This window comes from Centropristis striata, chromosome 12, assembly GCF_030273125.1.
Source record: "Centropristis striata isolate RG_2023a ecotype Rhode Island chromosome 12, C.striata_1.0, whole genome shotgun sequence".
Lineage (NCBI taxonomy): Eukaryota > Metazoa > Chordata > Actinopteri > Perciformes > Serranidae > Centropristis > Centropristis striata.
The window spans coordinates 1722339-1738707 of NC_081528.1; the positions used below are offsets into that span (position 1 = coordinate 1722339).

A 16369-nucleotide genomic window follows, 5' to 3' on the forward strand; every position below is an offset into this window, starting at 1 on the left:
AGATAGATTTGTTTGGACAAATATAATGGTAATAACAAAAATAGCTCATAAGAGTTTAATATCACACATATATATAACACAAAAATGAAATACAAATAAAAACACAAACAATTGCAAAAAAACGCGTAAAAACACAAAAACACACGGGAATCACACAAAAATATACAAAAAACACACATAAAAATGCACAAAAAATGCAAAAACACACACAAAAAATGACAAAAAACACATAAAACACACAAAAAACATTAAACACAAAAGACTGCATTAAAATGCATTGAAATGCTGAATGCACACTGCAAAATTAAAAAAAAATCTGTGCAAAAACTTCAGTAAAATTGTGTTACACTTGGTCGAGGTGGTTTTAACTTTTGCTGAAAAAGAGTTGACGCGCTAAATGGGACATGGAAACTTCTAGAAAAGCCAAAATTTCAGAGGGAAGATGACAGCAGGACTCTCCGGCTCTTTCCTGGACTCCAGAGGGTTAAATAGCCTCAGATTTAAATGCACAAAATACTTTCATATGGGACTTTAAACTACAAGCAAACATCTTCCTGTTCAAACAGTAACCAAAGCTAGTCCACAACCAAAGTCCACTTCCACTGAGGGGACAGAAACCTGTCTGCAGCTCTGTAAGTATCATTCTGTTCCTTTATTTTATAGCTGAATTATAGATATTATAGAAAGAAATAAATGCAGCATTCTGGGTGATGGGAAGCTCCAAAGTGAGCAGGTGTTAACAGCGTTGTGTTGCAAGATGGACTTTGAACTTCAGAGCAGTTTCATTAGTGTGACTGTTCTCTTATTTTGAAATGCCCCAGAAAATCTTCTGATGTGTTGCCTCTTTTGGTCCCCAGTCAGTCAGCATGGAGCTGTTTCCTTCTCCCTATGGTCTACAACAGGAATATGAGACTCTTTTCACCTCCAGCTCGCTGGACTTCCTCCACCAGCTGATCTCCACCTTTAATGAGGAGGTGGATCAGGTAACAGCTAGAAAAGTCTTGTTGTTTTTTCACTGTAATACTTGTTTAACCCTGTGGAGTGTCCAAAAGCTCCAAATAATCCAGACTTGTTGCCTCCATCAGACTAGAAAACAAAGCAGCGTGGAGCCCTACTGTACATTTACCTCTAAAGTTCTGGCTGTAAACTCCATGAGGCCAGTTTCAGTTTGATGATGATATACCAAGTAAAACTGGAGACAAGCTCAAATAGATTTAGTATCAAATGATAGAACTGGATGGAACCCTCTTATATGGTAGATTTGACACCTTTGGTCACATTTGACACATTTAAAATTCTTTATTGAGCATGATAGTGTTTTGAAAGTTAAAAAAAATATTCAAAATCACATTTTATGTTGGACTAAAGGACTAAAAAAGACACAAAATGACTAAAAAAGACACAGAAAGATGCAAAAAGACTAAAAAAAGACAAAATTACCAAAAAAAGACACAAAAAGACACAAAATGACAAAAAAAGACAGCAAATGACCAAAAAAGATAGAAAATGACCAAAAAGACACAAAATTATAAGGCAGAATGACAAAAAAAAGACACTAAAATGACACAAAATAGCTAAAAGAAGACACAAAATGACCAAAAAAGACACAAAATGACAAAAAAAGACACAAAATGACTAAAAAAGACACAAAATGACTAAAAACAGACACAAAATGACCAAAAAAGACACAAAATGACTAAAAAAAGACACAAAATGACTAAAAAAGAGACACAAAAAGACTAAATAAAGACAAAATGACCAAAAAAGACAGAAAATAAAAAAAAGACACAAAATGACCAAAAAAGACACAAAAAGACACAAAAAGGATTAAAAATGGACAGAACAGCCCTATAAGACTCCACAGAGTTAATGACCCAGGAGGAGACATCTACTGTCCTCTAATCAGGTCTTAGGTTTACTACTGTCCTCTACCAGGTCTTAGGTTTACTACTGTCCTCTATCAGGTCTTAGGTTTACTACTGTCCTCTACCAGGTCTTAGGTTTACTACTGTCCTCTATCAGGTCTTAGGTTTACTACTATCCTCTACCAGGTCTTAGGTTTACTACTGTCCTCTACCAGGTCTTAGGTTTACTACTGTCCTCTACCAGGTCTATAGGTTTACTACTGTCCTCTACCAGGTCTTAGGTTTACTACTGTCCTCTACCAGGTCTTAGGTTTACTACTGTCCTCTACCAGGTCTTAGGGTTACTACTGTCCTCTACCAGGTCTTAGGTTTACTACTGTCCTCTACCAGGTCTTAGGTTTACTACTGTCCTCTACCAGGTCTTAGGTTTACTACTGTCCTCTACCAGGTCTTAGGTTCACTACTGTCCTCTACCAGGTCTTAGGTTTACTACTGTCCTCTACCAGGTCTTAGGTTTACTACTGTCCTCTACCCAGGTCTTAGGTTTACTACTGTCCTCTACCAGGTCTTAGGTTTACTACTGTCCTCTACCCAGGTCTTAGGTTTACTACTGTCCTCTACCAGGTCTTAGGTTTACTACTGTCCTCTACCAGGTCTTAGGTTTACTACTGTCCTCTACCAGGTCTTAGGTTTACTACTGTCCTCTACCAGGTCTTAGGTTTACTACTGTCCTCTACCAGGTCTTAGGGTTACTACTGTCCTCTACCAGGTCTTAGGTTTACTACTGTCCTCTACCAGGTCTTAGGTTTACTACTGTCCTCTACCAGGTCTTAGGTTTACTACGGTCCTCTACCAGGTCTTAGGTTTACTACTGTCCTCTACCAGGTCTTAGGTTTACTACTGTCCTCTACCAGGTCTTAGGTTTACTACTGTCCTCTACCAGGTCTTAGGTTTACTACGGTCCTCTACCAGGTCTTAGGTTTACTACTGTCCTCTACCAGGTCTTAGGTTTACTACTGTCCTCTACCAGGTCTTAGGTTTACTACTGTCCTCTACCAGGTCTTAGGGTTACTACTGTCCTCTACCAGGTCTTAGGTTTACTACTGTCCTCTACCAGGTCTTAGGTTTACTACTGTCCTCTACCAGGTCTTAGGTTTACTACTGTCCTCTACCAGGTCTTAGGGTTACTACTGTCCTCTACCAGGTCTTAGGTTTACTACTGTCCTCTACCAGGTCTTAGGGTTACTACTGTCCTCTACCAGGTCTTAGGGTTACTACTGTCCTCTACCAGGTCTTAGGTTTACTACTGTCCTCTACCAGGTCTTAGGTTTACTACTGTCCTCTACCAGGTCTTAGGTTTACTACTGTCCTCTACCAGGTCTTAGGTTTACTACTGTCCTCTACCAGGTCTTTGGTTTACTACTGTCCTCTACCAGGTCTAAGGTTTACTACTGTCCTCTACCAGGTCTTAGGTTTACTACTGTCCTCTACCAGGTCTTAGGTTTACTACTGTCCTCTACCAGGTCTTAGGTTTACTACTGTCCTCTACCAGGTCTATAGGTTTACTACTGTCCTCTATCAGGTCTTAGGTTCACTACTGTCCTCTACCAGGTCTTAGGTTTACTACTGTCCTCTACCAGGTCTTAGGTTTACTACTGTTCTCTACCAGGTCTATAGGTTTACTACTGTCCTCTACCAGGTCTTAGGTTTACTACTGTCCTCTACCAGGTCTTAGGTTTACTACTGTCCTCTACCAGGTCTTAGGGTTACGAGTGTCCAGGAAGGCCCAGTTGGACCTGTCAGGTGACCTGCCGGGCTTTCTGGAGAGCACCATAAACATCAGGAGGGACCCGGACTGGAGGGTCCTCCCCGTCCCCCCGAGGCTCCAGAGGAGACATGTGGATATCGGGGACCTGGCTCCCTGTGACACCCAGCGCTTCATTAAGGCTCTCCGGTCCCCAGCACAGGGCTTACAGGTGATCCTCATCAACATGGTGCAGCTCATAGCAATAATCCAAGAGCATTGAATACATATTTTCTTTGACCCTTTATAACATAAACAATCTAAAGTCACTGTTTAATATGAATTTATAATTTTTTAAAAATAATTTTAAGGTACTTTCTAACACTGTGAGCTAAATTCATCACTGTAACACATTCTAAAAATAAAAACAACAAACAACGAAAGGTTTTGTTTTTTTTCCTTGGCAAGCACTTAAATATGCTCGAGGGTCGCTGGTTTCACCAACATGTATTTAATTAAAATATGCACATTTTTAATGCAAACAATTCTATCCTTACCGTAACATTTAACCATTTTTCTTCAGTCTTCATTCAGATTTTGTCCTTTATACATTGACAAAAACCATTATGTTTGATTATATTCTGTTAAAGTATACATTTCAATCAAATGTATATTTATTTTTATAAAGTTTATTAAATATTTATTATATATAAGTGTGGGGGAAACCATGACATTTTTATCATTACAGTAATGAATTTGTGAATCAAAAATATGTTTAAAAATATAGAAAATATTATTTTAACACAAAACAATGAATTGTGCCTCATTTTGGTTGTATTGTTCATTCATATAAAAGTGAAATGTATTTAGTTTAATAAAGTATGTCCTCATAAAACTACATTGTATTCTCTACTGTTTGGTCATAAAAGGCCTTATTATAATTGTTAATGTGGAAATTCCAAAAAGTTAAAGTGTTTTAGGTTTCACTTTCAGGTTTAAACTTTGTGGTTGGATTAAATGCATTAAGATACTGAACATACAGAGTTAAGTTCACATGCTGTATAATAAAATGAGATATTCTCTGTTTGGTTTCAGGTTGACTTTGATGATGGAAACTGCCCGACATTTTATAATCAGATCAAAGGCATTCATAATGTTTTGAAGGCGGTTCACAACCAGTTCCCCAGTAAGTGTTTTTTTTTACTTTATACTGAAACTAGTGATGTCCAAATAAAGCTTCATGAATCATTGCTGGCATTAAAGAGCATTTCTAAAGTAATTTCCTACATCATACGAATCATAAAGAAGAAATCCAGCCCTGCTCCGCTGCTGTATGGGGTTCCACAGGGGTCGAGTTTAGGGCCCCTGCTTTTTTTTTTTTTTTTATATTTACTGCCTCTGCGCTCCATTTTGAGAAAGCACGGCATCCCTTTTCATTGTTACGCCGATGACAGTCAGATATATGTGCCACTGAAGTTTCTTCATTGATGTTCATACACTGAAAAAATCGGAGTGACTTTTACTTAAAAAAAGCTCTGCAAGTTTTTCCACACAGAAAGTGTTTGTAATCTTTACTCAGGCTGTTTCTGGTTTAGTGAATATTACTTGGAACGAATGATTCAATTTACAGACAAAACTGAGGACACATAATAACAAACAATCACTAATTAATGCACCACATTAAAAATGATGTTTTAAAGTAAAAGCACTGAATTTTTTTAGTGTACTACTACATGCAAAAACTTATTTAACCTATTTCACATGCTAAAATATATTTGTTCTCCAATGTGCAATATCTGTAATATGCAAAGTACTTTCAGGAAAACAACCCAAAAAAATATAACAATAATAATCAAAGCCAAATAGCAAAAATGTATGTACCATTTTCGATACCACAAGGATAAAAACAAAGACCCCAAAATTTAACAGAAATATTTTTATTAACAAGAAAAATGCAACATGTAAAAATGAACAGAACCACAGGTTAAATATTTATAATAAAATGCACTCGTGCAAAAAGAAACTGCAACTATGATAACAAGCTTCAGGTCTGAGGTAGTGCAGAAAATAAATAAATACAATAAACAACATAAACATGAGGGGGGTATCGATACTTTTGAAAATGAGTGTCGTATCTGGATACAACGTTTTAGTATAGATACTTTTTTGAGTATCGATACTTTTGACAATCCTAGTACAGAAAGTATCTTATTTTTTATATTCTTTATTCTGTCTTCTACATCTATGTGTCTGTATCTTGAGCTGCTGTGACGACTACATTTCTAACCCACTGCAGGATAAATAAAGTTTTATCTTATTTTAACTTATCTTATCTGTTAATAGATGTTCCAGATATCTCTCAGGCTCCAGTTCTGATGCTTCGTCCTCGAGCCTGGAACATGGTGGAGCACAACATCATGGTAGAGTCACAACATCTGTACTTAACGTCACACAGTTTTTATAGACGGTGCAGATTTGGATCAAAATCAGCAGTTGGAGTGGTTGAAAGGCCATAAATCTGCAATGGTTTGATTTGAAAATAGAACAAAGATGTAGAGGGATAATGTGTTCTGAGATTTAAAGCTAAAGTGTGGCAGTATCCAAAGCACAGCATAGTGTTAGAAAACTGAGATTTTCTGATTGTTGTGTCTCCAGGTGGAGGGCAGAGAGGCTCCTGGTCCTCTGGTGGACTTCGGACTCCTCATGTTCCACTGTGGACGGAAACTTTATGAAAACAAGAGTGGACCCTTCTTCTACCTCTCTAAGGTAACACACACACACACACACACACACACACACACACACAGATGATTTGTCTCTATTAATCCAGTCCGTGTGAAGCTCTATTGTTTCTAATGTTTTCAGGTGGAGAGCTTCATGGAGGCCAGACTGTGGAACAAGATCTTTATCTGGACTCAGCAGAAGGTCTGCACCGTTTATACACATCACTCAGAGTTTGGTCCTCTTTTTTATTAAGTATCAGTTTTCAACAGATTTAGTTTGAAATGAGCAGATCTGACTGATGGTCCTGGCTGCCAGCAGGTACAGTAGTGTGAGGATCAGTTTATAGAGAACTGGATCATGTGGTCATCAGAACGTTCAGTTGTTGGCCAATGGTGGTTCAATGGATGGTTCAGTGTCTTTTTTTAAATAATTTTGTGTCTTTTTTTGGTAATTCTGTGTCTTTTTTAAATAATTGTGTCTTTTTTAATAATTAAATTACTCAAAAAAAGACACAAAATTATTTTAAAAAGACACTCAGTCTTTTTAAAATAATTTTGTATTTTTTTGAGTAATTTAGTTTTTTTCTGTCATTTTGTGTCATTTTTTGAAAGGTTTTGTCTTTTTTAATAAATGTGTGTCTTTTTTTTAACAATTTTGTGTCTTTTTTGGTAATTCTGTGTATTTTTTTTGTCATTTTGTATCTTTTTCAAGTAATTTAGTTTTTTTCTGTCATTTTGTGTCTTTTTTTGCTCATTTTGATACTGCCTCCAGTGGCCCCCAGGTAATTTGAGTTTGAGACCCCTGATCTAAAGTTATAGGTTTTACTTTCCTGTCTGACATAAAAAATTATGGCATGACACAATAACAGAAGGTCTTTATTTTTCTCTTGTGAATAACTGAGCAGTTGTGAAAACCAAACCACTTTATTCTTGTGAAAAACTTTATACCCAAATCCAAAAATCTCAGATGAGGCTTTTTGTCCCTGACACCTAAACTTTGTCTCCCCAATCACTGAAGAAGTATAGAAATAATCTATTTAAAATGACCCCTCATATGTAGTTATATCTCAGTGTGTGTGTGTGTGTGTGTGTGTAGTTGGGTCTTCCTGTGGGCAGCATCAAGGCGACGGTGCTGATAGAAAATGTTCTAGCAGCGTTTGAGATGGAGGAGATCCTCTACGAGCTGAGAGAACATTCAGCAGGACTCAACTGTGGCATCTGGGATTACTCCGCCTCCTTCGTCAATAAGTTTGGTGAGTCACACCTTCTGGTTCTCAGCACCTTTTACTCAACTTGTTACACTGGCTCTTATTTATCAAACCAGCGTAGAAACGAGCACAGATCTGGTATCTCAATATCAGGGTTCTACCAGCCGATTATTACTGAACAGACTCTGGCTTCAAAAGGCTGCACCAGCACAAGATGGCAGCGCCTTTATCCGGAATATTTTGGCTTCATTTAAATTTAAAGCATTGCATATACAATCTATCTTTTGGAGCCAGGCAACTTCTATGAAGGTCTCGAGCCACACTGCAAAAAAGCCAACTTGTATTTTTTGGCCTAAAACAGTGATTTAAGTTGGTAAAACTTGGAAATATAATTACTGACATTTAGGGCAATAATGTAAGTTAGCACAACAAAGGAAGCCAGTTGTCTGCTCAAAAACAAGTTGGTGAGTTGTTGTTACTTATATCTTTAAGTTGGGGTTCACAACAAGGGACAATAGTTCTGCTAACTCTTATTTCTTTGTTGTGAAATTTGGACACTAGCGGCTAACTGATGCTAGCGGCTAACTGATGCTAGCGGCTAACTGATGCTAGCAGCTAACTGATGCTAGCGACTAACTGATGCTAGCGGCGAACTGATGATAGCGGCTAACTGATGCTAGCGGCTAACTGATGCTAGCGGCGAACTGATGCTAGCAGCTAACTGATGCTAGCGGCTAACTGATGCTAGCGGCGCTGCTTGTTACAGCTACAAGAGTAGCCATTAGCGTATCAATGCTAACTCAAAATTGTGGTCGCAACATTAGCTGACATTTCATAGCGGCGTTACAATCGTGCCAGAGAAATTCCGAGTTGAGCAAACTCAAAAACAAAACTTAAAGTATTTAGTTTAATTGTCCAACTTAAAATTTTATCGAAGTTTGTTGCCTTGAAATTTTGAGTTCACCCAACTTTTCTTTTTTTGCAGTGTAGATGTACTATCAGAAAGAGGCCATAGTTGTCTCATTGAGGTGAAGAGGTGTTGTGTTTGTCCTCCAGGTCACCGCCAGGCCTTCCTGCTGCCTGACCGCAGTAAATACGTCAACATGGAGAAGCGTTTCCTGCGCAGCTACATGGACCTGTTGGTCCAGACGTGTCACCGGAGGGGAGCGCTGGCCACCGGAGGCATGGCCGCCCTGCTGCTGCCTCAGGACCCGCAGAGTGACTCGTACAGGAGAGTGTTGGCTACTGTCACCAGGTAGGAGCACCACCGGGTATCAATAGCCTGGTATACCCAGACTGCCTTGCACGCTCGAATTTAATTTCGAACTGCGGCGGAGTCTGGAAACTAGGGCCGTTTCTTAGCCCTGTTTTAGGGATCCAATCACAGAGCGGGGAGGGACGGCAAGACGATGACGCGTACTACTCGGCACTTGGAAGCTTGTAGTTTTCTTACGGATCCAACATGGCTGCTGCAGACGCGAAACTCTCTTTAGCTGCAGATGGTGTTTTAAATAGTTTAGAGCGAAAGTTGAAAGGCGAAAGGTCTCTCGGCGGCTCCGCTGAGATCACCGGCGTTATGGTAGCGGGGCTATTAGCGTCGCTAGTGGCTATTAGCGCCGTTAGCGGCTAATAGCTAATAGCCGCTAACGGCTAATAGCCCCGCTACCGCGGACAGCGGAGCCCCCAGAGGCCCGCAGCAGCTTGTTTATTGCCCATAAAATCAGTGGATGTGTGAGGCTGAATGACATGAGGGGGAATAAAGCGTGAAAATAAATAATCTTGCAGAAAGCGAGAACTGGAGAAGCAAAGCAGCAGCAACACTCTCTCACAGACACACACACAACAAACATCCATCTCTGTTGCTCTACTACGTCGTATAACGTACAACGTATAACTACGTTGGTATAACTGATCTGATTGGCTAAGAGCTACCTACAGACGCTTTGATAGACATTCTACGCGTCCAATAAACGGCTCTGGAGGATCATAAACCACACCTCCTCTACGGAGAAATCCATTGCTTGTTGCCAGACTAGATCTCATTTGAGAATAGTCTGGTGTTAGCCAGGCTAGGGTATCAAGGCAGGATAGTCACTGGAGAATGGGAAGGAAACTGGACATTGGACACCACTGGTCCTAAGAAGCTGATGCTAATGGTGTTACTGTACCAATCTGGGACAACTCTTTGTTTTCATTTTTCTGGGATTACCTGTGAGATTCCTGAAGGGAATTAGTCGTAAGAATCTAACTAAACTTTACAACCTGCAAGCAGCTGAAATGGTGGACCGACCAAGCTTCCTGCTGTCCTCAGACTTTCCTTTCATACTGACATTTCCACAGGACTATGTACACATTTTCACTTGTTTCTGAGTGTAAAGCTACACAGTGCCACTACATCACTATTCTGACAACTGTTACATCCCAGGCAATTGATTTAAACTCCTGTGTGTATCTGGACACTTTTCTTGGCCTACCTTCAGGATTTGGAAGATCAGGAGGACACTATCTTAACTTTGAAACCTGTCAGCTGCTCAAACTTTGGATCTCAGAGTCCCACTAATTGTAAAACATAGATTTTCAGGAAGCGGAAGCGTGCTGGGCCCATAACCCAGAGGTCGATGGATCGAAACTATCCTCTATCATTGCTTTGTAAGCACGTTTTCACTTGGTTTCCAATGTAAAGCTCTCCACTTCCACTTTTTCCAGTAAACCTAACCTTCTCCATTTGCTCCTTGACCACTTGACCAATTTCAGGTGGTGTGGCTGAGTGGTCTTGTCATTGTAAGCCATATGGAAAATGCCTGACAAACCCTTTATTTCATGTATCTTGGGCTTGGTTGACTTGTGTGACTCAACTTGTAAAGCAACCAATATTACCAAACACATCAGTGTGAAACACTCTACCTCATCCATCAATACTGGCATTGTCTAGTCTTCTGATAAGCATCCATTGCGTCCAAGTGTCATAAGTGAAATTCCTGATCCAATCTGATCTTTTAAATGTATTGGGTTAAATATGTCGGCCACTCTGAATTCTGTTTCCTTCCACCTATCAGACTGAAGCTGTTGGAGATCCAGGCCGGCGTGGACGGCTTCATGGTTTATGATCTCAGTCTGATTGAGCCAATGCAAAAAGTAAGAAATCCCACATTATAAGATATACAAAGTTTTCTACAAAAACTGGGTAATAATGACTCACGTTTTCTACTTGTGATTATTCTTCACATCTTTCAGCTTTTCAAACTCCACACTGAAGGTGAAAACCAACTTGACCAGCTTCGACATGATGTCACAGTGACTCCTGAGGACCTGCTGTCCATGCCTTCAGTCAGTCATCGCTTCTACCAGAAATAAAACAGCAGATGAAACCTCGCAAAGCTTGTAACCAGAATGACAAACCCCTTTGCACAAGATATAAATGAGTGAAATATGAATTTAAAAACTATCATTACATGTCTTAGTTAGGTTGGTTTCACCACCAGATTTATACTATTCTCTACTTTTGGTGATAAATTAACTGACTTTGATAGCTTTGTTTAACTCTCTGGAGTCTTGGACTATTTTTCAATTAATTTTTTCATTTTTGAATCCTTTTCATGTCTTTTTTTGTCATTTTGTGTCTATTGTTGTGTCTTTTTTTTTTAATTTATTTTGTGTTTAAATTTTTTTTTATTTTTGTCATTTTGTGTCTGTTGTGCCTTTTTTTTGGTCATTTCGTCTCTTTTTTTCTAGTCTTTTTTTGTCATTTTGTGTCTTTTTTTGTCATTTTTGTGTCTTTTTTTGATGTCATGAAGAATTTGTGCTCCGACGCTTTCGTGGACTCCAGAGGGTTAAAATAACTGGATATGCTGTATTAGTCTCAAGTATATTTTGATATATTTTGTGTTTCCTCAGGGAGGAGTCACTCTTTCTGGTTTGATGTATAACATAGCAGTTGGTGTCCTCTTCATTAATGCTTGGCTGTCAGGTAAATATGTGCAGATATTCTAGTTATTCTCATATTTAGCTGCAGTGAGTCTTGTTATGTAGACTTTTAACGGCGTGTTCTGTTTTCTAGGCAAAGGCCACTTTTTCTACAGAGGCCAGGTGGAAGATTCAGCCACAGCAGAGATCTCCAGATCACAGGTGGGTTTAGATCACAGGATCCAACTTCAGCAGTTTCCCTTTGGGGCAGAACTGGCTGCTTAGTTAAACTACAAGTTAAAAAAAACTACAGATAAATCCTATCCATAGATGTTTTTATTACTAGAAAATATTTTAATCTGTCTCTGAATCCAGATATGAATCAGTGTACATATGGTGTGAAGTGGTGTGTTTCTGTCTTTTATGGACAAACTATGCTCTAATGTGAATCAACAGACAATAATAAAGCAATTTTCTGCATTTTGAGGCATTTTAAAATGTGACCATTTTTGACAAATATCAACATACTATAGTATGACTTTCTTAATAATTGGACATCCCATAATTTGGTGATTTTTTTGGTCATTTCTCTCCATATTATGCTCTAATATGTATCAACAGACAATCTTAAAGTCATTTTCCGCATTTTGAGGCATTTTAAAATTTGACCATTTTTGACAAAAATCAACATGCTATAGCATGACTTTTTTTCCCAATTATTGGACATCCCATAATATGGTGTTTTTCTGTTATTTATGGACAAACTACACAATTATTATGTATCATCAATCTATAATGAAGTAATTTTTAGCATTTTAAAATTGGACCGACACACTATAGTATGACTTTTTTCCACAATTATTGGACATCCCATAATATGGTTATTTTTGTCGAGTAACATGGTGAACAGTAAATCTGACCACTGAGATATCATCAAGTTCATGTATCATGTTGCTGTAGTGCCACCTGCAGGTTTAACGTAGTGATGACTAAAGGAAGTGTGTGTGTGTGTGTGTGTGTGTGTGTGTACCAAGGTTGTAATAGTTTTGGATTTTTCATTAGTTTTAGTTTTGATTTTGTTGTGAATTTTCAAATTCAGTTAGTTTTAGTTAGTTTTTAGAGTGCGTTTGCTAGTTTTAGTTTAGTTTTTATTTTTTGGAAAATGCTTAGTTTTAGTTTAGTTTTTATTAGTTTTAGTGTATTTGGAATGGGCTATCTGGTGCCAGATTCAAAGAGGTCATAATAAATTTTTCCTTTTTTTTCCTTCCGTTTATCCAACATCCAAATTTTACCGAGTGTTGCGCCGGCGACATGTTTGCTCAAGCACACTTCAGATTACCATAATAACTGAACGGATTACGCTATCGGAAAATCTCCTACGTTTTCTGAAAGCTGAGAAGTTTTTCTTTACAGCCAACATGGTGTCATTACGGTAATTTCACTGGCGCTTCACCTGGAAGCCCAAAAAGCAGGAATACACACACTCAGCGGTGGAGAAATAATAACACTGGATTATGTATGAAAAAAAGTTGATAAAGACGAAAACGAAGGACATTTTCACTGTAATTTTAATTAGTTTTAGTTAGTTTTGTAACCACAAAATACAGTTTCAGTTAGTTATGGTTTTTTTTAAAAACTCTAGTTTTTATTTTTATTTCAGTCAACGAAAATGTTTTTTCAATTCTAGTTTTCGTTAACTATAATAAGCTTGGTGTGTGTGTGTGTGTGTGTGTGTGTGTGTGTGTGTGTGTGTGTGTGTGTGTGAGGTGTGGCAGTGGATCCGTCACCAGACTGGTCTGGAGGATGACAGCAGGTTGGTGAGCAGACGGCTGGTGTCTGATCTCACCAAGGAGATCATGATGGAGCTGAAGGTTCTCTGCCCCTCCGTCAGGTAAACACACACCTTCAGATCACCTTCATTACTTTTAAAATTATAAGATACCAACAAAAAACAAATGTTGTCATTACATACTGTCTATGTCTATGCACTTTATGTGTTCTTTATGCACACTGTTCATTGCACCTTATTTGTTTCATAGCACCAACATTTTTATACTGTATATTCATATTTATTCTGCACTGGAATTCTATTCTACTCCTTAATACATACTCCTTCTTTAGACACTTTATTTTTTATTGTATTTTTATATTTTATTGCTTGAAGTATGCCTAGGTTGTTCTTTTTATTTAATTGTCATTGTCTATGTGTGTAATGCTGCTGCTACACTGTAATTTACCAGCTTGGGATAAATAAAGTCTATCTATCTATCTATCTATCTATCTATCTATCTATCTATCTATCTATCTATCTCTCCATCTATCTATCTATCTATCTATCTATCTATCTATCTATCTATCTATCTCTCTATCTATCTATCTATCTATCTATCTATCTATCTATCTATCTATCTATCTATCTATCTATCTATCTCTCTCTCTCTCTCTCTCTCTCTCTCTCTCTCTCTCTCTCTCTCTCTCTCTCTCTCTCTCTCTCTCTCTCTCTCTCTCTCTCTCTATCATCTATCTATCTATCTATCTATCTATCTATCTATCTATCTATCTCTCTCTCTCTCTCTCTCTCTCTCTCTCTCTATCATCTATCTATCTATCTATCTATCTATCTATCTATCTATCTATCTCTCTCTCTCTCTCTCTCTCTCTCTCTCTCTCTCTCTCTCTATCTATCTATCATCTATCTATCTATCTATCTATCTATCTATCTATCTATCTATCTATCTATCTATCATCTATCTATCTATCTATCTATCTATCTATCTATCTATCTATCTATCTATCTATCTATCTATCTATCCATCCAGCCATCCATCTATCATCTATCTATCTATCTATCTATCTATCTATCTATCTATCTATCTATCTATCTATCTATCTATCCATCCATCCATCCATCCATCCATCCATCCATCCATCCATCCATCCATCCATCCATCCATCCATCCATCCAGCCATCCATCCATCCATCCATCCATCCATCCATCCATCCATCTATCTATCATCTATCTATCTATCTATCTATCTATCTATCTATCTATCTATCTATCTATCTATCTATCTATCTATCTATCTATCCATCCATCCATCCATCCATCCATCCATCTATCATCTATCTATCTATCTATCTATCTATCTATCTATCTATCTATCACCATGAATATGTTAACACTATAACAATAGAACACTTTGTATTTTTCTCTGTCTGTCTTCTCCAGTTTACCCTCAGCAGCAGACATGTTCCTGGAGGTTGTCCTGAGGAGAGATTTCCCAGAGTTCATCACCAGCTACCTGAACCAGGACCACACCTTTATCACCTCCCAGGACCCGGGACAGGTGGAGGCTGTGGACTCACACCTGCCCCGCTCCAAACTGTGACCATCCAGCTGGAACACAGTAAAAAAAACACTGTGGGAAGATCCACGGGGCTTTGGAAATCACAATGAACATCATTCATTATTTCCTGTGATTTTACATCATTAACCCTCTGGGGTCTTTTGCCTATTTTGGTCGTTTTTGAATACTTTTGATTTTGCCCTTCATGTACCACATGAAAAATGTTTACTATACCCATATTTGGAATCCATCTTTTCTCCTCCCATATGATCGGACAATTGTTTTTTCAATTTAACCTACTTTATCAATCCACAAATATGCTCAATTAACTGTTTTGGAACATGGAAAATGTAACATTGGAAAATGTAAACATATGATGCATATATGAACATATAAAAACGTACAAATTGAAATATAATAAAATTATACAATAAAGTCCCAGAAAAACATGTATATTTATAGGTGTTTTTTTTTCTTGTTAGCTGCAACTCTTCAAAAACAAACTATGTGTCAGATTACATATTATCATTCTTATCTTATCTTATTATCTTATCTTTGGTTTTACATGACCTGGGAATGTCAATGTTAAATGTTTTTTTGTTAAACTTCACGTGATCTGATCAGGACGGCACGATCATAGACTCCAGAGGGTCAATGTGTTAGTTAAAGAAAATCTGATGATCAGATGAATTGATAATAAATAATTCTTAGTTGCAACAATGTATTAAACTGCTGAATGTGGGTTGGACTCATGTCCCTTAAAGAAAAATGACTAGACACATCAACAGGTTGTTCTCTGGAGGAAAACCAGACAAAGTTATAGTTCCAGTCTCTAATGATACTGACACTCAAAAGTGTCAAAATAAATTGCAGATGTAATATTTTACCTTGCTTTGCTTTATGTTTGAACAATTAAATGCATGCAACTATGTTTAACTCTCACCATTCATATGAAAATAGAAGATCTAAGGAATCTATAGATATCGGGTCGGGAAGTTGTCGAAATAACGCTGCAAAGTTCGGCTATTTTTTTATGTTTCATGGTGATTTCCAAGTGGTCATGTGACCTCTGACCTCATGCAATCTCACTGAAAATTAGCTCTCTGGGTTCCAACAGGTCTCTTCTTTACATACATGCCTTTATACTGATAACATGCAGTTTAACCCTATAAAGCCTGAACCATGAAATAATTGCCAGAATTTTTTTATTTTTTTTAAACTGTGTTTTTATTGAACCTTTCTTATATGCGGCCACATTTGCAACATTTCAAATTCTTTATGGAGCATGATAGTGTTTTGAAAGTAAAAAAAGGTCAAACTCACATTTTATGTTTGAGTAAAGGACTAAAAAAGAGGACAAAATGACTAAAAAAAGACACAACAAAAGACACAAAATGACCAAAAAAGACACAAAATGACTTACAAAGACACAAAATGACTAAAAAAAGGCACAAGATGACCAAAAAAGACACAAAATAACTAACTTAAGACACAAAATGACCAAAAAAGACAAAATGACTATAAAAAGACACAAAATGACCAAAAAAAGACACAAAATGACCAAAAAAGACAAAATGA

The 16369-nt window shown here is 37.7% G+C and overlaps 1 protein-coding gene across 1 annotated transcript; it reads left to right on the forward strand.

Annotated features, from left to right (window-relative positions):
• Positions 1 to 442: 442 nt before the first annotated feature.
• On the forward strand, positions 443 to 15240 carry ugl (ureidoglycolate lyase). Its single transcript, XM_059346813.1, has 16 exons — positions 443 to 483; positions 593 to 632; positions 858 to 983; positions 3623 to 3841; positions 4705 to 4795; positions 5953 to 6029; positions 6265 to 6375; positions 6475 to 6534; positions 7429 to 7585; positions 8597 to 8795; positions 10597 to 10675; positions 10775 to 10867; positions 11435 to 11507; positions 11598 to 11665; positions 13210 to 13334; positions 14674 to 15240. Exons 1-16 carry the CDS (start codon positions 443 to 445, stop codon positions 14831 to 14833), a joined length of 1719 nt encoding a protein of 572 aa, XP_059202796.1. The 3' UTR covers positions 14834 to 15240.
• The last annotated feature ends 1129 nt before the right edge of the window (positions 15241 to 16369 follow it).